Below are 25,243 nucleotides of genomic sequence, written 5' to 3' on the forward strand. Positions count from 1 at the left end.
TATCTGCTTCGTTTTCAGCTTCAAGGACTTTTTTTTCAGTTTCTCAACTCTGGGGAAAGTTAATAAGTAGCATTGCTTGCCCTCCCTGTAGCAGCCACACTCCTTCTTTTTTAATTAACTCAAAAAAAAAAAAAAAAAAAAGACACCTTAGGGAAGCATCAGTTTGCAAGCATATATCCAGATACACTGCAGCTCTCTGTATGTATGGGACAAAAGGGAGAATCACCAACAAGTACCCTGATAGGTCATTTATCCCACAATAAATTTTATTCATAGAGTTGTATGAGGTGACAGGCTAATAAAACATTTTAGACACACAGATGTGTGTGTCACGAATAAAGCTTGCTCACTATGCTAAAAGCACTGGGTACTGAAATTCTTATGTCAAGAATTAGTCAAGAATTGCAACAGTTACAGGCGTGCAAAGCAGGGTTCAGAGACTTGGTTAAAATACGGGTTTCTCCCGCCTTTTGAGATTGACCATTCATCATTCGTATATATTATGTCCCAAATTCTAACTGGACTTCTTCAGCAAAATAATCACTTCATTTGTTTCGAAAAACTCCTGTGTGTACTCACTGAGCTGTTCTGGGCCTGAGGCCCAATTTGGCCCAACTTAGCTGCTATACAGCATGAAAAACCAAGGGGAAGGAGGAAAGACCTGTAGGCTGGCTCTCAATCAGATTACCGAGGGCTTCATGGAGCACCTCTAACAAGTACTCACTCTGCTTTTTTAAATACGTTGTATTCAGTTTTAATAGGTCAGTGTATTTTTTTTAATTATTCTTGCTTTTACCTTCCAACAACTACTCACATAACAGCTGTAGTAAATAAAAAAGTTACAGACATCACGGTGCATTCTTAAAAACTTTATTAGTGTGACACAGGTTCTCAGTACGGACTGCAAAGTACAGTCAAAATTCTGATTATCCTCCAACTTTCATCTCAAGGCCACCTCTGTCTGCCACACTTCATACTAGAATCAGGTAATGGAATCATTGCAAATACTGACCCTAGTATGACCTTCTTCTGTAAGCTAACAGCAAAGCAGTACATGTGTAAGGATGTGCAAAAAGATGTTTTGCAAGTAATGAAGACAGAGGTAAACAAATGGAAGAACTTGGTATACCTAGGTCCCAAAAGCTCTACCTGCAGCAGACGTACTAGAAGGTGCCTGCTCTTGCCTGTTATCCTGAAGACTTGGTGAAAACGACATTGTTCCTTGCTGCAATAAATTCTGTTCTACTTCTGCATTCTCTCCTGGAGTGTGAGGAACAGAAGCAAGGACCAGAAACAGTGAAAAAGAAAAAAAAAAAAACAAAAAAAAAGTACATCTGTCAACTTTAATTTCTCTTTAATCTCTGCTAAGGCTTATGCACCTTCATTTTTTTCTTGTGTGATTATAATGGTGTTGGTGGTACACAGTGATTTTTATTTTTTCAGTCCAGGAGACTCCTGAAATTATGAAAGAGCATAGATGCAATTGAAATTCAAAGAAAAAAAAAAGTCCATCTTATCTGGAGTGGTTTTGCTATGGTTTTACCTGCAGCTAAGGCATCATCAAAAAATACCTGTTCTATTATTCCTGATGAAGCAGTTGATCACCAGTTTCTCATTCCTTACGCATCCACAGCTTATCTGTGGTTTCCTACCAAGAAAAAATCAGGAAAGACCGTGTACAACCAGGCTGAGGTGCACTTGTGATAACTAAAGCTCACTGTATTCCAGAATGCTTATTACACTCACTGCAATGTTAAAACCGCTAGCACATGCAAATTCTTCTGAGATTTACAGGCACTATGTGGAGATTATGTGCAAAAGTTTGCATTTTCTTTTTGGCATTGCTATTAATTTCTGAAATATATTTCTTACAAATATAAAGCATCCTTTTCCTCTGAGAACTCAAGAAAATTACAAAAAAAATTAAAGCATATTGGAACAATAAAATGAAAGGCTAGAAAAAAAACCTGATCTACCGGAAAAAAAGAAAATATGAAAAAAGTCCAGGAAATACCACAGTACAAAAAACATCTAGAAGAGCTACATGCTTTTTGCACCAGCTTTTGCAGCAATAATTATCCCCAATAAAAAGAAGACTTTTCACATCACGTGCCAACATCCTGAGGGGAAAAAAATGAAATAAAGGTAAGAACATTAACATGTAAAAAAGAACAGTTATAAAATATCTAGTGACAGAAAGAAACCCAGGAAGACAAAATATCATAAGAAAGGAGGTATTTTTTCAAAAGCGATACTGCAGTAAGCGTATCAGCTTGCTGCTGACACAGAGCAATTACGTGTCTTTGTCCTCCCCATCTGAAGTCTGTTGCTAAATCTTCACTCAGGATTCAGGTTCATCCATTTACTGATGAAACCTGCCGAACCTTTCGGATTAGCCGTGGGGTTTTTTTCGGTTTTTTTTGGTTTTTTTAGTTTGCTTGCTTTGTTTTGTTTTGTTTTTCTGACTGATGCAGAAATAATGACGTAAGTTAACTGTCCTAGATACAGCAACAATCAGTCAACATATGCTGCTTGGTCTTTGTAAATTCCACGTAAACGGTCTTACTAAGGAATCAGTATTGAATGCTTTGTAATACTTAAAATTACACGAGTTTAAAGAAATTTAGCTACAGGAAATAGTTTTGTACCAGCTGTAGGAACAAATGAAAAAAAAAAACAGTAAGGCCTTTTCTGCATCAGATTCTCTACTGAAGTTTGAAGTTACTCCACGTGTTTCTCTGTCTCTAATCAGAGTTTGCTTTTAATTAAAACAGTTACTAAACTTATCTTTAACAATGCCAGCATGAATTGTCTTTATGGTAGCTCAGAGAACAGATAAGAACATATCTCACCTAGCCAGGTTAACATTTAGCTTGTTTTCTGCTTCTCAGATTTGCTGCTGGAGGACTGTCCCCTTGCCTAGAGAGCAAAAAAAGCAAGAGTATGAAAATGAACAAAGCTAAATCCAAACTTACACAGTGACAGATACTCATCAGAAATCACAGTGATCCAGTCATTACTCAGAACCTTAAAAAAAACCGCATATTTCTGGAATTAAAGACCTTCCACTTTTACACTGAGAACAGTAAGGCACTTCTGTTGCTATACAAAAGAAATGTGCAGCAATTTCACAGTAAAGAAAAATCCTTTCACTTAAAATGTAAAGAACATTTCCAGACCAGATGTTAGCACACTGCTGCAAAATTCCCCCCGAAGTAGGAGCACATAGTACAAATCCAAATTGCAGCTGCTCGTCTGTCCCAATTACAGTGCATATTAACCCTGACTGTCCATATTGTAATATATTTCTACCTTTTTATGATCCTTGGGCTTTCTTTCATCCTTTGCGATTGCTTTAGTGGTGACAGTTTCCTTTCCACTTTTCTCCTACACTCCAAAGAAGAAACATAATTACAGTTACACACACATTACAGAACTGATGGCTCTGACTCGAACAACTGCCGTAACACATTATTTTAAATACAGTAGATGCAGGCTGCACACATATAACTACTGTCCTTAATCCAAAGCAAGCTGGAATTCGGGAGTCCTGCTTAATACTGGGGAAACTAAGGTGCAAGAAAGTACAGAGACATAAAAAGGCTGGGCAGATTCTGTATCTAGTAGAGAGCAATAATGTTGCAGCAAAGGATTTAGCTCAAAAGGTCATCACGAAATAAAACACCTTTTAAAATCACAGAATAATCTAAGCTGGAAAAGATTTTCAAGATTACCAAATTCAACCATCAATCTGGCCTATCAACTGCCATCACTGAGTGATTCAGTGCCACAGTCCCTTAGTGCCACATCTACATGTCTCTGAAATACCTCCAGGGGTGGAGACTCCACCACTGCCCTGGGCAGCCCACTCCAATGCTCAACCACTCTCTCTGTGGAAAAATTCTTTCTCATTGCCTATCAAAAACTCTCACAGCTCAACTTGAGGCTGTTTCCTTGCATTCTGTTACTTGCCGCTTGAGAAAAGAGACCAGCACCCTCCTCAGTGCAATCTCCTTGCAGGCAATGGAAAGAGTGATGAGGTCTCCCCTCAGTCTCCTCCAGCCTAACAACCCCTTTTTCCTCAGCATCTCCCCATACATCATTTTCTTCTCCCTTCACCACGCCAGTGACAAAAGGCACAGTGGATGTCTCAAAGACATACAGGTCATCACCCCCTGTCTAAACTCAAGATAGCAAAGGCGAGATTAAAGGTAAGTGACAGCAATTAGAAAACAAGTCTCAGAGTGCTGCTTCCTCTCAAATGTGGATCAAACCCCAGTCCTCTTCTTAATACTCTTCTCCAGCACAGCCATCCTTTCTCACAAATCTAACTATACCACCACTGTTACTTCACTTCATACAGACATACAGAACTTCTCTGGGAAAAGTCTGACAGGTGTTTGTCAGCTGTGTTATAAGTAATTCTATGATAAATACTGCTTTTCCCATTACAAAAACTTCTCCAGTGCATTCTTTCTTTATCTTTCTTGTCAGCACTGCTATTTTCTCTAAAATACCTAAAACTCTTTTCTAGTCCTAGCATTTCTTTGAAAACACTCTTGAACTAGATGATTGTTAAGGTCCTTTCCAATTTAAATCCTTCTATGGTTTTATGATTCTGTGAATTCCAGCTTACAACTACTGTCAGGTAGCACACACATCATAATCCAAAGATTTATCTGCCCCCTTATGCTTTTTCTGTACAAAACCCATTATGAGAATTCTCAATTCATATCTCCAAGCCTATCTTACCTCTCTAAAAAACCCCAAACACCACAAACACACTTTCTTCCGAACACTAAGTACAGGGGAAGACACATCAGACTTCTCTTATAGTATTAAAAATCATTACATTTTGAAAGCACATTCCAAAGAAGATATGTCTGAACCTAAACTCAGCTATGGCAAAGAAAAGAACTTTCAGAGAGTAATGAAAAACCGTTTATTTTGTATGTTACTAGCAGAAAATGTCCTACCTTTGAGTGCTGTGGTGTGGCAGGAGTCTTTGGACGAGTATCAAAGTCACCTGATAGGGCATCAATAGCAGCAGAGTCATCTGTAGGCTTCTGCAATAATGTTAATTATAAAGTTAATATGTGCTAACTCCTGAAGGCCAAATTAATGTTTTTGGCATTTAAAAATGGCTTAATTATCTTTTATTTAAATATTTACACACATATATATAATGTACGTCTTACATGCATTAGCTCTACAGAACAGATGCACTTATTTGAGGTTTACAAACTACACAGTATCTTTGAATACCAGACCCCAGCATTACTAGCATAGTTGTGCAATTATAATGAATAGTTATTCTTAAGAAAAGTTTTGCTGTCCGCTGTTACTATTACCTACTGCATTCAGTAGCATTTATGACATTTTGCAGTAAAACTAACTTTAAGCCTCCAACTGCCATAGATTAAAAAAACAAAATAAAAGAATTCTTAAAAAAATCAGAGCGCTCAGCAAACAATCACAGAACAAAAATATAGGAGATTTTACCTTTTGCTCTTTGTTTTTCAAAGCATCCTTTGGTGTTGGCTTGACAGGTTTACCCTTTGAAGGAATAAAGATTACATCGTCATGTCAAGCTGGTCAGATTCTTCTTATGATCCAACACATGCTTACATATTGCACAGAGAGTTTTCAGATTATTGTGAAAGTTGAACCGTTCTGACCTGACTTCTTTCTTGCTTGTGATATATATTCAAAACCAGTTCAGAACGTATTTTCATTCCCTATTACTTTGACTATGTTTGTAATTTCACCTACCTTTGTAGTCTACTGGAAAAACAATTCCTTAATCTAGAACAGATCAAATCACTGCCAGAGCAGTCACTCATTACAGTGAATGGCAGTTCCACAGGGCTTTAGGTATACCACAAAGGTTACACTTGTGTATATACTTTGTCCTCAGATTAGAAGCTACCCAGAAAAAATAAGTAATGGTTGTAAATAGCTCCTGTATACAGGAGACTATGAACAATACCTTCTTAAGGGGTGATGTGGTATTTGCTTTCTTGTTTTTTTGGAACAACTAAGAAAATGCGTCAGTGTAACTGAAAACTGTTCTGCTAAATCTTCATGATGATTACTAATGGCTTGCTAAAATTGATTTATTTTTTCAGACTGCCTATAAAACACAACATTAGTTAGACTGTTGGCTTTTTTTTATTAAATCAAATGTGTGAAAGGATGTAGACAGCTTCTCTTAAGTATAAAATATTTATATATTGAACTTTAATACATAAATATAGCACACACACTTACTTCCTTGTTCAGCTTCACTGCTCTCCCTGTAATTCCACAGAGGAAAGACTGGCATATGTGCACAAATTTCTAGCGTTACAGTAAAACAGTTAAATAAAAACCAACACAGTTTTTCCTTACCTCATCAGATGATTCCAGAAGTTTCCGGTAGTCAGGTGGAATAGTATCATCTCTTTCTCCAAGTTTGTCTCTGTGTTCAGATTTAGTTTTTTCCTGAAAGCATTTAGTTTTTAACAATTTCAGTACTTGTATTTTTTCCTGTTCCTATTACACTTTAATATGCAACTGGATACTTATTTACTACATAGGAGGATATTCTCTGTTGTGCATCATATTAACAGTTTGATAAATACAAAATTAGTAAAATTAGTTTGACAAATGTCATAAACATAAGAAAACTGTAAGTCAGTGTTCATTAAAAAAAATCGTGACAGCTGCCTCTTTTGAATTTAAAATTTCAGAACTAATGGAAAAAATCCGTATGCATCTATTTCACAATGAAGTATGCTCAGTGCCTGAAAGTTTTATAACTACAAGCTCTCAACAGGTGCACCTACTCACTAAGTTATATACCTAAATATGCAGCAGCAGACCAGCATAAAGAAAACAGTTATGTCAAAATTACTTTAGAATATAATAGAACAGTTCTCTTGGAAGGAATTTTCAAAAATCATCTACTTCAATTGCCTGACCACCTTAGGACTAACCAAAAGTTAAGTGTGTATTTTTCAAGCATTATTCAAATGCCTTTTGAATCATGATAGGCATGGGTCATCAACCACCCCCCTAGGAAGCCTGTTTCAGTGTTTGGCCACCCATGTAGAGAAGAAATATTCCCAATATCCATTCTGAACCTCCTCCAGCATAGCTCTGTGCTTCCCAACCAGCCACTGGATCCCAGGAGCAGAGTCCCATGCTTCTCTCTGCTTCACTTGCTCAGAAAGATGCAGAGAGCAATGAGGTAACTTCCTGGACATGCAGAAAGATGAGATACTCAACAGGTTCTCTGCCTCAGTGTTCACTGGCAGTCAGGCTTCTTGCCATTTCTCATACCATATAGGTATGGGCTGCAGAAGAAAAATCCCTCCCACTGTAAGTGAAGAGCAAGTTCAAGACTGCCTCAGGAGGCTGAATGTGCATAAGTGCATGGGGCCTCACGACATGCACCCTAGCGGCCTGAAGGAACTGCCTGATGTGGTTGCCAAGCCACTCTCAGTAACATTCAAAAAGTCATGATTGTCCGTCCACAATGACTGGAAAAAGGGAAGCCAAAAATCACTACAATGGGACCTCATGTCAGATTAGAAACCTTCCCATTCTGAGTCTATTTTATTCATGGTTATGTATAGTTATTATACTCCAGAATTAATCCTTTAAGTATTTCAGTTTACAGTTTACTACAACTACTAGTATTATGCAGAGATGCATGTATTTTAATTATTAGCAGAAAGGCCTTTATACAGTTATATGAAGAAGTACTGAATGAGGATGAAACAATCAGAAACGTGCAAGTAGAAAAAAAAACAGAACAGGTAAAACACATATCTCCACTGATTAACTTCATGTCTGTGGGGTTATAAAACTCAATGAGGTTCGATAAAAAGGCCACAACACTCATTTTAGAAACAGAGGCCAGAGAAGAAACCTGAAAAATAAGTAGAATAATGACAGTAAAAGGCAGTGAAGTCAAACCACTGCAAATTCCTGTAACATTTTAACAATTATGCAAACAATTGCTAAAATGTATTAAGTAACTCAACATCTTCCACAAAATTCACAAAGAATTCATCTGACTGAAGACTGCCTGCTTAGAAATAAAATAATAAAACAATAAAATAAAAAATTAAAATCTTCACTTTTCTGACACAGCAAAAGTTTCAGAACATCTTTTATTACCTTTACTTTATCCACAACCGGTTTGTTCTCATCAGGGTCAGGTTCTCTCTGCCCCAAGGAATCAGACAAGAGATCCAAAGCATCATCCATCTCTTTTCCTCCCTAATAAAATATAAATACATGTGAGAAACTGAATCCACTGTAAAAATGTTGTTTTTTATCAAGCTAATAAGTACTAACTCGTACTGTCCACTTCAGAGAACAATGAACAGTCATCTCTCCGTTTTCAATTGCAATGTAGTCATAACACTTGGGGAAAAAATATCTGTATATTGAAGACATACAGAAAACAATTTCAAGTAAGGATTATAGAATTGATATTAAATGTTTTGTTTTGTTACACAACAGAATTAATGAGAACAGTTCTACAAAAAGATCTTTTTTTTTTTTTTTTTTTTTTTGCTAGGAGTCATTCACTTTGCAAAAATCAATGGAGATTAGTTCCTTCATATTCCTCTTTCAAATTAGATTGGAAACACTAGAGGGAGCTCGCACTGCATATATCAAAATGGAAAAAGGCCCCTACATTACAACTCAATGCAAGAAAAATCTTGGTATTAGAAGGAGGTCACTGAGCTACCTGGGCCTTCACTGACATTGAATTCTTTCGCATTTAGGCTTAAAAGATGACTCTGCCACTATGATGATGACCACGCTATTATTATTTGCAATACTGATATTATCTAACCAGAAAAAGAATGGTGTGGTTCTCTTAGAGACCAAAGCCTAAAAACGAAGCTATTTGCATGTAGCTATCTATCTGCATCTACCCACAGAAATGTAGTGCCCAAACCCACTGGTGTCCTCTGTAATTCTGGAGGAATCAGCACACAACTGTGTTCCTCGTTTTCAAAATGCAGGCAGGGAGTTTTCAAGAACAGACTGGAATATGACAATATTCAGACAAAACAGACAGAACAGTCTTCAAACTCAGTCAAATACAAGATGTCCAGAACACATCAAGCTCTTTTTTCCAGATGAAAAAAAATTTTTTTCAATCTCAATAACCTTTATTAACAATAAATTACTTAACTTTACAATGGCCTATACTGATAAAACTGACCTTATGACACTCCAAACTCTCCTCACCAATCTTTTATCTGAAATATGGATCTAACAAAAATGTTGCTTACTGACGTAGAAGCTAGAGGAGCTGCTGAGTGCACCAAGGAAACTGTAGAAGCAGAGACAACATCTGAGGAATCTGCAGTTTTTTTACCCTCCTTGGTTTTCTGAAACAAGACACAGAATCATTATTAATAAATAGAAGTAAGAGAAAAATATCAAATTCCATGCATTTGAAATGCAATGCCCACATCGTAATTTAAGGACTTTCTTTTTCTTTGAAGCTTATTTCAGATTGAAGTATCTTCCTGAGCGCAGAGTGCAGGTGTTTTGCATCTTAGCTGATTCATGTTCAAACTTCCATCTCAGCTACAGGGTTAAACCCTGGCATAGTTAAGTCAAAGGCAGGTTTCACACAACTTAACAGTAGGTAAGATTTCACCAAGCCGAATCTATATCATCAAGAAACGTTTTCCAGAAGTCTCTAACTCAAGCACTATATATGCAAGCAACTGGTAAGAAGATGCAGAAGCTAACTTGTCTAGCTTTTTTCTAATTATTAAAGTCTTGCTCTCTCTTCCACTAATTTCCTGCTACAGGATTAAAATTTAATTATTCAGGAATATTTGCATAAAAATTAAGGGAAAAAATAATACCCAAGGTTACTGAAATTATATGAAAATACATCTTTAGATGATAAATATACTCACCTTTTTTACACTTTGTGTAGGTAATGGTGCAGATTGGGCTGGAGAAAATCCTTTTGTCAAACCTTCTAACAGATCATTTTCACTCATAGGCTATCATTGAAAAGGACAAAAAAAATCAGAAGGTGTATTTTAAAACTCAATACTAGCAAATCTTACAAAGGTTTGAGTAAGTCCTTAATGAATGCAATAGTCTTCTAAATATTTAAATATTCACTCTACCTGGGACTCATCTTCAGGTTTTATTAACAGTGGTCTTCCATCTTTGTCCTACAAAAGAAAAACCCCCTTACATTAAATCAAGCAGTCTTTTAATGATCGTGCAATGTAAGAACTCGGATAGAATTCACTTACTGACGGACAGTACTACAAAAGAAAAGGATCTAACTAGCAACCTCTACCATTTATTACTGTTACCCAAGGCGCCATCTAAAAAACCAAGGTCCTGCAACTTAAAAACATAATGACTACTTAATAGTTATTCAGCGTGTGGATTCTGAGCTCCCCTAATTTTCTGTTTCTGTGGAAAGTAAGTGGCAGAATTAAGTAACATCCCAACTTCCAGGTTTATATCAATACTGCTGAATGAAGAGTCCAGAAAGGCTGTGTCACACTGGTACCTGTGGCAAGTGCTGGGCAACATTTGGCTATATGTAAGCAACCTATGTATGTCAAATGAGTTGTGTAGTGGTGTCATTAAAATATGCACTTGAAGTTTGTTGTTTTGTGGACTTTTTTTAAGAACAGTTTTAACTAGTTGTGATTTATTAAATTTTACAATATGATGAAAGACTCCAGCATACTAATCTCAAACAAAATTACTCATGTGCAGGTACTTGCATGTAAACCATTTCAATTCCTATGCAGGCATCTAATGAAGGATGTCAGATAATCCAGGAAGTATAAACCATGACCTTTACATAGTGTAAAAATGCTTTAAGTAAACATCAACATATCAAAATGAAATACAGCTTCAGTTTCATCCATGTACACTGAGGAATGAAAGGTAAGACTAAAATAGAACATTAAATGTATTACTTTTACATCTGTTAATCTGTACTCTGGAGGAATTGTTTCTTCACCTTCACCCAGTTTTTTGTGTTCTTTCTGCTTGGTTTTCTCCTTTGAAGGCAAAATAAAATTAATAAAAACAAATAGCTACATCTCAATAGAAACTCAAACATGCAAGTTTTCAATGTCTTCAGTTTACTAATCCAAATCAACCTAATTCAATCCAAAATCCAGATGAAAAAAATCTCATGCAAATTCAAAGAGCCCTCTTCAAAAAGGACGTATCTATCTTCTTGTTTCTTCCTACGTGTAGCAGCAGTAGCTCCACCTATCTCAATGAAGATGAACAGAGTTAAGAATATGGGCAAGTATGAATCAATGACATAATAGCAATGTACCTCTGAGCAAAAATTCTTGATTTTGTTTGAAATGCACTCTGCAACTACCTTGACTGCACAAAGCCTAAGCAGAGAATGCAGAAGCCAAATCCACAGAGGATCACTCCCTATAAAAATTGCACGAGAAGATGATAAGCAAGACATCACAGTAAAACTAACTGGAAAATTCTGTTTGACACAGTCCTAGCACACCTGAAGACTTGTTCTCTCTTTTTGGCTACATTCATTAGCACTTTGCCCATAGTCTGGGGTAGTAAACTCTGGCATTCAGACCATGACCACCAACAGTATTCCCTTTTTCAGAGACTTATTTAGGGCTCCATTTAAAGTAACAAGATCAGTGACAGAACACAGTTTAAATGATATTCCTAATTTAAACAACTCATCACCAATATTGTTCCTTTCGAAAAGTACTAAACTATATGCCATATCCAATGTGCATGTAACCTCTGCTTTGTTTCTGCAGTAACACACAAGCAAAAGCAGTTTTCAGAAGCTGAGAAAAGATGAAGTACTACTAATGGGCACAAAGACAATGTACTCACTGTATTCAAATTCTACTAGTATTTCCTAAGCAGAACACAACTTATTTCACAAGTAAATTTTCTTTTTTGAAAAGTGTCAATATTACCTCCAACTTGTTTAGCCTGCGGAAATACAGTAACAATGAACATATATATACCAACAAAGCATTTTATGAGGTCTGATTATTCTTCTACCTTAACTTCGTCCACAGCAGGTTTCTTTTCATCTGGATCAGGCTCCCTCTTTCCTAGACTACTGGACAAGGCCTCTAGTGCTTCATCTGCTACATGACCAACCTGCAAGAGTATTGGCAGGTATACATCAATATACTGTATTGATACATTATTTGTTTGGAATTCAGTTGCAGCTGAAGAAAATTCCTCATACACTACAACTGCCAGACACACATTACTGAAGCTAAAAAACTGTTGTAGAATTTCTTCTTCCACAAGTCTTTATTAAATTGACTAACAGCATCCCTTTTGTAGCATTGAGGGCTAGAGCAGACTACAAGAACTGTCAGTTCAAATCCCTCTCAAGATCTTCCCTGTTGACCTTCCCTGTTAAGTTTGACACGCGCCACAATCCTCTCCAGCCAATAAGTCAGCTTCATCGGGGGACCAACTTAAATGACTCTATGCAAACGCACATCGCATCTGCAGGGCTATGCTCTTACTGGCATCATGAAGATGTGATGGCATGGCTCCCATGACTTGAGTGTTGTAATGGAAAGATGCAGGCTCCTTGGGAAGGGTAGACAGGGGAGACGGGGAGGGGGTGTTTCCTTCTATGTCAAAGACCACCTGGAGCACATAGAACTCTGCCTGGGGTAGAAAGAAACTGACTGAGGCCTTATGGGTCAAGATTAAAGGATGAACAAAGAAATCTGGTCAAATTCAAACTCAAAAAAGAAGTTTAAAGAGAGTGAAAGCAAAGATGGCTAATCTGAGAGAAATATAGAGACACTGTCCAAACATCCAAGGATCAGGCTGGGAAAGCTAAAGCCCTGAAAGTAAATTTGGCAAGGGACATCAATGGCAACGAGAAAGCTTTGCTATAAGTACATCAGTGAAAAAAGGAAGACAAGAAAAAGAAATGTGAGCCTTCTGTTGAATGGGCTAAACAGGAGACTTGGTTACTTGAGATACGCTGGAGGCTGAGGTGCTCAGTGACTTCTTCGCCACATTCTTCCCTGGCAAATGTTCTAGCCACACTGTCAAAGCCCCAGAATCCAAAGGTAGGAACTGGGAGAATTAAGTACTGCCCACTGTACAAGATCAAGCTCAAGACCATCTAATGAACCTGAAGGTGTACAATGCCACAGGACCTGATGAGATGCATCTGCAGATCCTAAGGGAACTTGTGAATAAAGTTGCTAAGCCATATTTGAGAAATTGTGGCAGTTCAGTCAACCAAACCCCCATTGGGACTGGTGAAATGGACAGTCCCCATTCCTGAAAAGGGAAAAAAGAAAAACCTAGCAACCTGAAGGTCAGTTAGCCTCATCAACATGCCCAAGAATATCATGAAGTAGATCCTACTGGAAATTATGCATGGAAATCAAGGAGGTTACTGTTAACAGCCAACATTGCTTCAATAATGGCAAACTGTCTGTCAAAGTTCATGATCTTCCATGATGGGGTAACAGTATTGGTGGATAAGGGAGGAGCAACTGATGGCATTTATCTGACTTGTGCGAAGCATGTGACACTGTCCCACACAACATTTTTGTCTCTCAGTTGATGAGATGGGGATATGACAGATGGGCCACCTGGTGGATAAGGAATTGGCTGGATGTAGTGGCTTTATACTAAAAGATAATATTTAAATTAAATATTAGAAAGAAATTCTTGACAAAAAAAAATGGTGAGGCTGCCTTTAGCTCTGACTACTCACAGAAGACGCAGATGCTGGAGCTGAAGACTGCACAGAGCAAGCTGTGGCACGAGGGACTACTTCATCCTTTGCAGTTTTTGCAGACGCAGGAGCTGAAGGCTTCTGAAACAGGAAAGTTGCATTGCATTTTATCAAATATGCTCAGAAGCCCGAAACATACCTGTTAAGTGTTTTGTTTTGCTTTTTGTAAATACAGTACAAATGAAGGGGGGGAAAGAGTCCAAATTTAAAGCTAGATCCCCTTCAGTTGAAGCCTAAATGACAAACAGAGTTGTCATAGTGCATGTTCCACTGAGAGCAACAGAGAAATAACACAGAAAATGAAAATATTTTTTCCTGAATGAACAGCAGCATTATCCAGTCTTAACAAAGCACTTACTGTTAGCATTTTCAAGTGAACTAGACTTACTTTGGATGTACTGCTGGGCTTTGATGGTTTGGATTGTACTGCAGGCTGTGCAGGGCTGGAAAAGTCTTTTGAAAATTCATCAACAAGGTCAGATTCACTCAAAGGCTGCAAAAAAGGACATACGTGGTATGGCTGACTCACTGCCTATTTTTAATTTATTTTTCAAGAATTCTACTTCAGGTTTTCAGAAAGAAGACAAACTTTTGTAGCCTACACCAAAATAACCTCTGATATTTACTTCCAAGAAACACCATGAATTATACAGTGCAAGGAACTAAAAAAAAAAAAGCACAACTACAAAAATCAGAATGAGTCAGTTTCCTTGATATTAAAAGCCAACATAACTGTAGAGAATGTTGCGTGCAAAATTTAGAGAACGTTATGTTCGATATGGTTTACTGGGCTACTGAAAACAAAAATGCAACTTTCTAACTCGAAAAAAAAGAGAATACTAATATTTACTATACCCATGACATGCTGTTTCAGTATTGAAAGTATAAATTATATAGAGGTATTGGAAAGCGGCAGCATCAGATTATGATTCTCCCATTTCAATATTTTTTTTTCGCAGCAGAAGTATAGCTCCCTCAGAGGCAGCATCACCTAGAAGTTCTCAGCTTACGTAGTGACTGCTGACACTCAATGTTTTCCCCTGTGAATACTCCACAGAAAAGTGAGTAAATTGCAGCTTTACTTCTCTGCTGTGCAAACTATTAGAATTTGCTGATACTATGTGATTCAGTACTATGTGATCTAGGTAGGTCTGTAATCTATTACAAATGCTTCTGTGATCCTTCCAGCTCTTAGGTTCACACCTAAACATTAGCTGATTTATTATCAGTGATAACCATTAAATTGCTACGTGGAATTCATTTGGTGAAGACTTATTAAGTTCATAATATGTATAATGATATTCCTAAAGGAGACTCCTACCTTTTTCCTTCTCACATTGTTTCCTTTGTTGGCCATTTTCTCTAAGTATTTCTAAAATACTTAACCACAAAAAGCCCCACTTTTCATAACTACTGAGTTACTCTTTAAATTGCTACATCAAAAAAGCATTCAGGAAAATCAACTCTTTTTCACAAGTTTTTTAACATGTGGTTAAGGGTATGCAAAAAGAAGATCCTAACTAGTAGAAACTCCAGCTGAAATCATGAAAAGAACGGACTCTGCATTCCCCAGGGATTGAGAATGAGATGCTAGTTGATTTGAGGATTAGTCAGCTAGAGACAGAATTTTTTTTACTTTGTTGCTTTTGATTTCACAGATCTAAATTACTGATGACACCACGGGAATACTGGTGAATATGTCTCACTGAAAACTCTCTTCTTCAAATTACAAATAGGGACATAGCACAGAGGTTAAAAAATCCCAAGAAAGAAAAACAACAAAAAAAACCCACGAAACATACATGCACCTGACATTAACTTAACTTTCATGACAAACACGCAATTATACTTGTGTCTCAGATTGATAGGGGTATAAGAGCACAGGAACACTTATTCTTCTGTTAACAACTTCATTCTTTTGGTATAAGACCTCCTGTTTTGCTTTGGTATTTGACCTCATTCATAGTATGGATCAGCTTCCTTTAATTCGTACTGTTTTCCTGCTTTGGAGTGGTTTTTTTCTAGGAATGCTTTTCTTTGTGCTCCCTGTGAAACAATAGGACTTGCCTCCTAACATTAGTTCTGGATCCCTCAAGCTTCCTTTTTTTTCCCTTGTGACATGTTTGTCAGGTATTCCTCTGTGCAGCTCTCACACATCACCCATTCAGATGGCTGAATGTCTAAGATTTGATAGACACAAATTTACAGAGATGTAAAAGTCTTGTCGTCACTGCCTTTGTCTTCCTCCATACTTCAAGCTTGAATACTAAAAATGACTTCACATTTCTGTTACAATAGCACTGTTCCATTTTCACTTAGATTGGTCCTGCCTTTCACACTCATTTCAGCAGAATGAAGGTTAACTGTACTTTTCCAATTCCAGCCCAGATATTTTGGCAGCACTCTTCAAGTCATCACATTTCAGTTCCATTCTTTTCAGTTCCTTTTCTTTTTCTATTTTTTGCTTTCCTCTTGTACTTTTTCAAGTAACCATTACACTTTTTCTTTAATCCATTCAATCTATCTTGCACTTTCTAAGCCATAATGGATATACCTCTTGGGAAGTCCAAGCTGATCTCTGTATTTAGAAAATGTCAGCAGCTTTTTGCCTCTTGCTGGTTATATTAATCACCTTATATTTGACGACTAACTGTCAGGAAAACATTGATCTTCCTTCCTTACCTCTATCTGTATTTCAATTGCTCCAACAGACTTCTACAGGGTACCTTATACTATTTCTTTATGAAAGCTTTTCTTTGTGTTAACATTTATTTCAGTAACTCTGTAATACCTAAGTAACCTCTAGATCCTTTTCTCACTTCGATCTCCTCATTCACAGCCAGTAAATTTCAATAGAAACAGCCTCCACTTGACTCTTCAGATTATTGCTTTTTGTGCAAGGAATTAGACACAAACAAATCAAGAGATTTACATAATGGCACAGAGAGAAGTGATGACAGAAGGGGAAAAAAACAGGGTATCTATTCAGACTCCTACAGTATTTTCAGTTTTCTAACCTTAGGTTTTTCTTCAGGCTTTGGAAATACTGGTTTTCCATCTTTATCCTAAAAATAAAAAAAGCAAGTATTATCCATTATTACAAGAAATAATTCCATATTCCACAGTCACCTCAAAATAATAATGTAAGACACACTGGCTGAAATCAGTGACCTAGTAACAGGCGTTTCCCTAAACAGAGGTAGGTCTTACATCACCAGGTTAGCAGATTTAAAAAAAAAAAAAAAGGGGCTATCAAAACAATAAAAATGGGTCAAAAAACTGAAAATAAGCTTTCATTCCTATCAGTACCAGTATTCAGTATGAATTAATTCCATAGCAAAACAGCAGAAATCAATCCAGTGGAAACGTAAGTTCTGAGTACAAAAGACAAACTCCTTCACTTATGCTAACAGGAGGTTAAATTTCACATTCATGTTTCGACAGCCTTGAAACCTCGAATCAAGGGGTTGAAGTGCTCCACTCAAAACAGAATGTTAACATACAGCTCCATAGTTTACATACCAATTTGTTAACATCAATTATTCTAACAAGTACAAAAAAAAATTCAGTTCTGTAAGTGAAACTGAACTGCACGGAAAACACATCTCAGTTCTACTGTTGGCTTTCATAAGCCTGAGAAATCTCCATCACTTGAATTCACAGTCTGAAGTGGTTGTTTCCATACTGTTTTACATTAGTATTTCAAGGCTACTCTGAAAAAGAGCAGTTTTCCAACACTGACACTTCATACCAGAAACAAATCAAATCATTCTTCGGGAAGGAACATGCGAGCTAGGAAGATCATATCTTTCCTGATGATGTCTGAAAAAAGCCATGCTTGTAAGGAAGGAAGGAAACCAGAGAATTATCAAAAAGGTAAAGTAACTGGTTGAATACACTACTGCAGCTTGTTTTCCCCATGTTCTTTCCCTGTCTGTGACCAAAAAAGTGTTACAGGCAACTGTCCTATTTACAAAGCAGTGGAAATTTAAAAAAGACTTACCAACTCTGGAGTTAGCCTGTATTCTGGAGGTATTGTATCATCACGTTCTCCAGCCTTTTTTTCTTTTTTCTCTTTAGCTTTTGCCTGAAAAAACGAAGTACAAAAATATTTACTTAGAGAAACAAAAACTTACCATACATTCAACATCACTATCAAGATTGTTCAGTCTATTGTTCAAAGAAATATTAACATCAGATAAAATTATTCCATATATCAACATATTCAAATTCAAAGAATCACAGAATCATTTGAGTTGTAAGAGACCCGAAGTATAAAGGACAAGTTGTACAGCTCCCTGCAATGAACAGGGACACCTACAGCTTGATCAGGTTGCTCAGAGCCCATGCCTGACCTTGAGTATCTTCAGGGTTTGAGGCATCCACCACCTCTCTGGGCAACCTGTGTGAACCTGTGCTTCACTATGATTACTATAAAAAACTTCCTTCTTATATTCAGTCTAAATCTTTTAGTTTTAAACCATCTCCCCTTGTCCTATCACAACAGACCCTGCTGAAGAGTTTGTCCCCTTCTTTCTAATAGCCCCCCTTTAGATACTGAAAGGCGATAGATACTGTGAATTCCTCAGTTTACTCTTACTCAGTTTCTGTGGAAAAAAATAACTATGGCTTAAGAATCAATGCCATAAAAAGGACAATAGTTTTCGGTTTTTTAAACACATAAAGCTCCAGACACTGTTCAGAACCGTAGCTTCATGGCCAGTACTTTTAGACTTTTGGGGAAGTACAAAGTCCCGAGGTTCCCTTGGATTGCAACACTCTGACAATACAAGTTGCAATTATCTATTTGTCATCAGCTACTTAAACACAGCTTTTCACTCTCTGGACTTTCTTCATGAAGCAATGCATCCACCAAGATTTAAGAAGGCCCAGACTCAATCTCCAATACAATGTGCCCTTGTTCGTCAAAATTACACTCCAAGATCTCTTTTCAGCAATAACTATCCTTCTGCTATTTGCCTGCTTTGAGCTGTAAGTGATGATGAGATGGGGATAGTGGGGTTATAAGCAGAGTTGCAAAACTAAACTAAAAAGTCAACGTACAACATACAAAGTACAGCTACTGCAGAAATCTTACTGTTGAAGGAAGAAAATAAGACTAAGACACAGCTAAAGGCAAGACTCAAATTCTAAAGACAATGGGATTGGTGGAAGAAGGAAAACATCTCACAAAACACCAAAAAGATTTAGTAAAAAGTAATCAAACAAGCAATATATGCAAAGCAAAGGTCTTGTACAAATTTTACCCTAGTGCACTGGGAACAAAACAGAGGAGCTACAACTAACATAGAGCAAGGTATATGTATTCACACCTATATAGCCAAAAAATAAAATTCTTTCGTTTTACAGATTGTCATACGATATTCTATCTCATTCCACTTGGGATTTTTTAATCTCTAAATTTTCCTACCCAAACTAGACTCAGACACTCCTTAGGCTTTTGGCATGAAAGTTGCTGTGCTGTTATTTTACATATTTGCACAGTATCTAACAAAAACGATCTAATATTCCAAGGAACATATATTTTTTTTAATTATTTTTTAATGGAGCAAGATCATACCTCTGACACCTCTACAATAGTGCTAGCATCCTCTGATTCGGGTTCAGGTTCAGGTCCACCAATAGTAGCCATAAGAGCTTCCATTGCATCCTCTTTCATTTCCTGTATTTATGAAAATATGCAGATCTTTTTGTTATTTCTTTAAATTGACAGAAACTTAAAACTTTTTGCTGTATATGAAGCAAACAGCCAGCAGCACCCCAGTCATTTCTACTTGGCTACATTTGATTTTTGTAACATCACACTGAAGCATATGGCAAATCTGGGGAAAAAATTGTAAGGTCACACACATTCTCTCTGAATAAAAAAAAATGAATTGTTTGTAAAATGTTAGAAAACAAAATCACACCCAGACTTTAAATACAGCTCATATAGGTAAGAAAAGTTACTTTACTCCTCCAGTCAAAAATAGGAGTCATTATACAGAGGAATAAAGTCATGAACTTATCTGATCCATCAAGACCAGATCTTTCAAATGCTGGATAGTCTGCACCACCAGAATTCCTAATATTCCCTTACTTTCTTGGCTCAACAGGATTTTCAACTGAAATGAGGATGACAAGACAAGGCATACTGAAATTTTAATTAGAGGTTAACTAGTCAAAAGAGAGACCTTTATACCTCTTTTGATTTTGTCTTCTTCTCTTTAGGAGCAACTGAATTCTTGACTGAACTTGCTGCTTGTGCTTGCACGATTTCTCCTTCCTTATTTTGTTTCTTTAACACAAGACCAAAATGAGAGAGATTTAAGTAAAGGCAAATCTGAAAGAATATTTCGCAAAAATAAAAGGAAGGGAAAACTGCCAACATTATTTTAGAGTAAAGCATTATGATAATAGCAGTATTTTACTGCAGTAAAAGATCGCACAGTGAAAAAAAAATCAATACCTCTGTTGTCTTCTTTACTTCAGCAGTAGCAGTACTACAGGTAAAGTCAGATGACAGGGCATCTGCAAGCTCATCATCTGTCATTGTTTTCTGAACAAATTTTGCAAAGTAGGTTATGATTACTGAAGTTCAAATATCAGTGCTGTCAAACTCAGTTTAAAATCTGAATATGTTTCAAGCATACTCAAATGATACTTCTCCTTACTTTTTCATTCATTTTTCAGACAAGCATTTATCCTTATATATTGAACTTAAAAGTAGCTAAATTAAATCAGCTTACAGAATCATCTTGTAAGTTTAAACATTCAAGTAAACATTGCTAAAGAGATCATAACAAGACTAGCATGTACACCTGCTGTATCTTCCCTGTGTTATCACTATGCCAACTATTTTGTCCCTTTATTATTATATATCCAATACCTTTACAAGTATTTATTTAACTTGATTCGGTTTCTGCCAATTCCTACCTCTTCATTAAAAAGGAAACAAAATCCCTGTGCTCAGTTCTTAGTTTTATCTGTATCTATGTTATCTGACAGCCACAGACCTCTCCCACTTCCTGGTGTTTTTGAAAGACAAACAACATTTTAATTTTCCAAGGAACCCTACAATATAACTGGGTTATTTTCACCCCGCAATACACACATAAGGAAAGACTTACTTCAGAACGTTCATCTACTTTTGGTAGGCCTCCATCTTTGGCATCCACTTTGCTCTAAAAGGAGAATTAATTTTGTAGTAATGGGAAAAAAAACATACAGAAAGAAAGAAAACAGACCAAGAATTGTGTGTTTTGTTAACTCACTAACCTTCAATAATGCAAGGTAATCTGGAGGGAGGCTGCTTTCTCGTTTACCCAGTTCTTCCAAGTATTCTGAAGAAATATTTTCCTTCGAAAAGAATGTACACATCAATGTTTTTATACTACTGTTTACTGAAATAAATTTCTAAATTTTCTTAACGATCTACAGTGATTTTTGGAAAGAAAATACAAGCATTGGCTATGTCTCAGGACCAATCCTGAAAAACAGCTACATAACACCTTTCAGAATCTACTGTCATGCATATGCATATCAAACAGTTTCAACTGTGCATGTCATCTAGCAGAACTCTGCCAGATTACTTCTGTAATAAAGTCATTTAAGAGTATGACAGACAATATTACCCTACATGTGCTGAATTTTAGATATTTACTAATCCCAACTTGTTTGTCATGGCTGAGCAGTGAATTAGGCTTGTAATCATAACTGTCCTTATACGACTCTCCTACTATAACTCTGAAAATACGCACTCTTCCTCAAATTCTCAATATTTTACTCTAAGTAGATATGAAAGCTCCTAGACTCTTTGTAGCTCTTTTACACTCCATTAATGCCTTCTGTAAAGGTGCAGGAAGACTGTGCTTGAAAGTCAATTCAAAAAGCAACTTTATTGTCACTTAACCATGTCCTGCTGCAATGTATACGTAATTATAGGATTTTTCTAGTACTGAAAACCCCTAGAATGCAGCTGTTTAAACTGCATTTTGCCTCTTAGCAGATTTAAATAACAATTACTGCATCAATGTATCAGTGAGCAACTGCAGATGTGTTTTACAGATGAATTTTCCAAAAACTGGAAAGTGTTAAATACCGTAATTTCTGGACCAGTGTAAACTGGACTAGGAGCCACATCTTCTTCAGATCCACCTAGCGTATCTATTAGGCTGTCCAGTGCTGACTCATCCATAGCAGACTAAAAAAATAAGCAGAGCATTATAAAACATACAATTCTGTGGAAAGAAAAATATCACCTGGTGAATTCGTAGAGAAACTTTAGAAACTAGACCAGAAAATTTCCTTGAGCAGGTCTAGTATTTGCAAATATTTTCAACAAAAGCCCTTCTTAAACTCAATCCCAGTGTCAGTAACAAGATCCTTTGTACTTATATACTAGCTGAAATACATATACAAACGTGAGAAATAAAAATTGATTCATTTTATGCTACTTGTGGTAAAAATTATTGTAAATAAATCCTACCCGACAGAACACAAATGACATGCCATTAGTTGTTTACCTATTCCTTCAGGTAGTCCTTCACCACAATCCATAACTACTACAAAGCAATACTTCAGCAATTTCAAATTTATTTTTTCTAAAGCAGAAATGTTTCAGAAAAAGAAACATTCCCTGAGGTCAATTTACAATGGAAGCATTTCTCTAGGACTGCATTGACCAACCTCAGTATTTGGTTTATCAGCTGCAGCAACCACACTCGAAACAGCACCTGCACCAGCTGCACCTGCACCACCTGCTATGGATGTCTTCTCAGTCTTAGGCTGGAGAAATAAGAGAAGAATTAAGAGATCATTTCATTATGTGACCCTGTATTAAAAATTCTAGAGGCACTACAAAGTGAAACAGAGACATTCTACTCAGGCACATATATCCACTGTTACTCTTTATCTACACTTTGACTTAAAAAAAAAAAAAAAAAATTAGTTCCAAATGTTGTCCAAGGGGTTTGGAAGCTGGGTATCTGCAGTTTGCACAATGATACTGAGACTAGCCCAGAAGGTTCAGTTCAGAGGCAACATCCACTTATTTCAAACCCAGCAACTGGTTAATACACCTGCATAGCACCCAAATGCTTTGGCAGAATGATCTTACCATCTACCTGCAATACTCTGGAGCTATATGTTGCTTCCAGTATGATTCAGCATACAGTGTGATCTTGCAAAAGCTATGTAATTTTAAGAACTTTATCTCTTTTTTTTTTTTTTTGCCAGCAAAAGAAATTTGAAGTGCAAAAAGATTATGGCTTCCCCTTCAAGCTACTTTTTAAAGCTTTCATCTGCAGCTAGATGGTGGTTCTCAACACACTGTTAAAACCAGCAGCAAATTTTGCTCAAATAATTGAGTGTCAACTGCCTGCCTATTTATTACAACAGGGAATTCAGTAATGGAGCAACATCAATACAGACTTCAGACTTCTGCTTTGCTAACATTTACTGTAAAAAAACAAACAAAAAAAAAAAACAAAAAAAAGAACAAAAGAAAACGCTAGGTTGTAGTAGAGCTGCAGGAGTACTTTGTGGCATTTTGGCGCAGTCACTCAGACACATGCAAATGAGAAGACATGCAGATGAGAAGATGTAGATCCTGACTCTACCAGACTTTGCTCCAGTATTTTCCCCACTTGCCCCTCTGAAATGATTCCTCCTCAACTTCTTCCAGCACTTCTCTTCCTACATTTTTTTTCCTACAGCCTTGCAGTTAGGACTACCATACTGCAAACAGATAACCTGCTGACCTCTGCATTTGGATTAAACACTGTTAGTAGAAACACACTTCAAACTGCACAGGTAAAGAAGTCCCATGCTGACAGTTTTCATATAAATGAAGCACTTGCTTGACTGACCACGTGGTCCCTTCTGTTCACTTTTGGTAATAAAGGTGCAGGAGAAAAGACTGAAGAATCAATCAATTCCACAACACCGCAAGAAACTTCCAAAAAGCTTCCAATATATGACAGAGGAGTCCCAAGCATGTAACATACAGGAAAATAGCTAAGCAAGGCTACAGCTGTAGTAATCTTCATATCACTTGCCTGAATAAAAGTCACAGTGTGTTAGACAATGTAAACAGATGCACAGAGAGGACAACAAAGCGCACATGCATCAGGATTACCAAGCAACAAGTACAAACTACCAATACTATCTGCCACTGAAGCTGTATCTGCTCTACAGCCAATCCTTACCCATTAATGCTCTCATAAGCTAGCTGAAATTGGCATAGTCCAGGGGTAAATTTAATCAGTGTGTAGAATTTGAAATTTCTAATGTCTCAAATTTACAAAAAATTTGGCACAAAAAAATACAACAAAAAATTTAGCACAAAAAGAGGTATGTCATATTCACCTTTAAACTTAATACAGTTTCTGAGTTTTTCCTACATTTTGACTTCCAGAGGCCATCTAGCTTCATAACGTTCAGCACAGAATTCTACATCTAGATGGATTCTTAATTCTTAACATAAAAAATAAAAACTGGACTGCTACTTTTACTGTACCTGCACTGTGTCTGCAGAGGTTACTTGTGAAGGCTGCTCAGCTGGACTTGTAGTTTCCTTTCCTGGTTTAGAAGCTGTTATCACAGAAGGTGTGATTGGGCTTTTTGCCTGCATGAAGAGAAACCGTTATCAATATACTGGGAAAAAATATATATATATAAATAAACAAAAGAAAGAAGAAAAGTATCAGGGAGGATTACGACTTACGCCACTGGATTCCTTTTGCTTCTCTTCAGATGGTTGATTATTTTGAGAGTCTTTTGGCTGTCATAAAAGAGAAACTTAAGATCATTTACCACAGTTCAATGCTAGGAAATATGGAAATATGACCTACACTACTTAAGTAAATTAATCTACAAATAAACATCCTTAATAACCAGAAGTACATGAGAAGAAAATTTATCCCTGTCATCTACCAAAATTCAGAAATTTGAGCTGGGAGGAGGATGCCCTTACTGCCCAGAACACACTCTGAAGTGGACAATCCTTCAAACACTTGCCTTAGTATAGCTTGTTTTAAGAAAAAAAAAAAATAGATGCAAGACTCTATAATTACAGACACATTTTGAAAACAGCAGTCTTTAAAGAAGTACTTGTTTTTAACCAGCTATGCACAAAATATGCTTCTGCTGACATACACATGCAGTTTTAGAGGAGTTAGAGACAATTTATCTTTCAAACTGTATTCACAGAGAAGGTATGTAGCTAGAGAAGCTGTCACAGGGACAGCCATACCTAGGTACTGTATAAATAGAAAACCATGTTTACTCCACTCTCTACTACTCATTTATCCTTTAAAAAAAGTGTTATTTTAAATTGTATTTCCAACTAGCACAAACTGAAAAGTGAATAAGCTTTTCTTACATACTCTTGCTAAACTACATCTCTCTGGCCAATTAGCCTCCCCTTTTTTGCAAACTAAGGCTGAAGTAACT

The 25,243-nt window shown here is 36.8% G+C and overlaps 1 protein-coding gene across 5 annotated transcripts in view; it reads right to left on the reverse strand.

Moving 5' to 3' along the window:
* Positions 854-25,243, reverse strand: part of CAST (calpastatin) — a 68,213-nt gene continuing 43,823 nt past the window's right edge. For 4 of the 5 annotated variants that reach the window (XM_021379929.1, XM_021379930.1, XM_021379933.1 and 1 more), the window contains 25 exons: positions 24,516-24,572; positions 24,309-24,416; positions 22,478-22,576; positions 21,891-21,992; positions 21,068-21,148; positions 20,920-20,973; positions 20,259-20,348; positions 19,992-20,087; positions 19,371-19,472; positions 17,793-17,876; positions 16,807-16,854; positions 14,178-14,282; positions 13,769-13,870; positions 12,067-12,168; positions 10,977-11,060; positions 10,161-10,208; positions 9,942-10,031; positions 9,300-9,398; positions 8,167-8,268; positions 6,391-6,483; positions 5,503-5,556; positions 4,977-5,066; positions 3,313-3,392; positions 2,853-2,919; positions 854-2,120 (listed from right to left, as the gene is read on the reverse strand). In XM_021379929.1, coding sequence (XP_021235604.1) covers positions 2,862-2,919; positions 3,313-3,392; positions 4,977-5,066; positions 5,503-5,556; positions 6,391-6,483; positions 8,167-8,268; positions 9,300-9,398; positions 9,942-10,031; positions 10,161-10,208; positions 10,977-11,060; positions 12,067-12,168; positions 13,769-13,870; positions 14,178-14,282; positions 16,807-16,854; positions 17,793-17,876; positions 19,371-19,472; positions 19,992-20,087; positions 20,259-20,348; positions 20,920-20,973; positions 21,068-21,148; positions 21,891-21,992; positions 22,478-22,576; positions 24,309-24,416; positions 24,516-24,572 — 2,028 coding nt within the window. In that variant the 3' untranslated portion in view covers positions 854-2,120; positions 2,853-2,861. The remainder of the gene's footprint in view (positions 2,121-2,852; positions 2,920-3,312; positions 3,393-4,976; positions 5,067-5,502; positions 5,557-6,390; positions 6,484-8,166; positions 8,269-9,299; positions 9,399-9,941; positions 10,032-10,160; positions 10,209-10,976; positions 11,061-12,066; positions 12,169-13,768; positions 13,871-14,177; positions 14,283-16,806; positions 16,855-17,792; positions 17,877-19,370; positions 19,473-19,991; positions 20,088-20,258; positions 20,349-20,919; positions 20,974-21,067; positions 21,149-21,890; positions 21,993-22,477; positions 22,577-24,308; positions 24,417-24,515; positions 24,573-25,243) is intronic. The other variant, XM_021379931.1, reaches the window with a different exon arrangement.

Source organism: Numida meleagris, chromosome Z, assembly GCF_002078875.1.
Source record: "Numida meleagris isolate 19003 breed g44 Domestic line chromosome Z, NumMel1.0, whole genome shotgun sequence".
Classification (NCBI taxonomy): Eukaryota; Metazoa; Chordata; class Aves; order Galliformes; family Numididae; genus Numida; species Numida meleagris.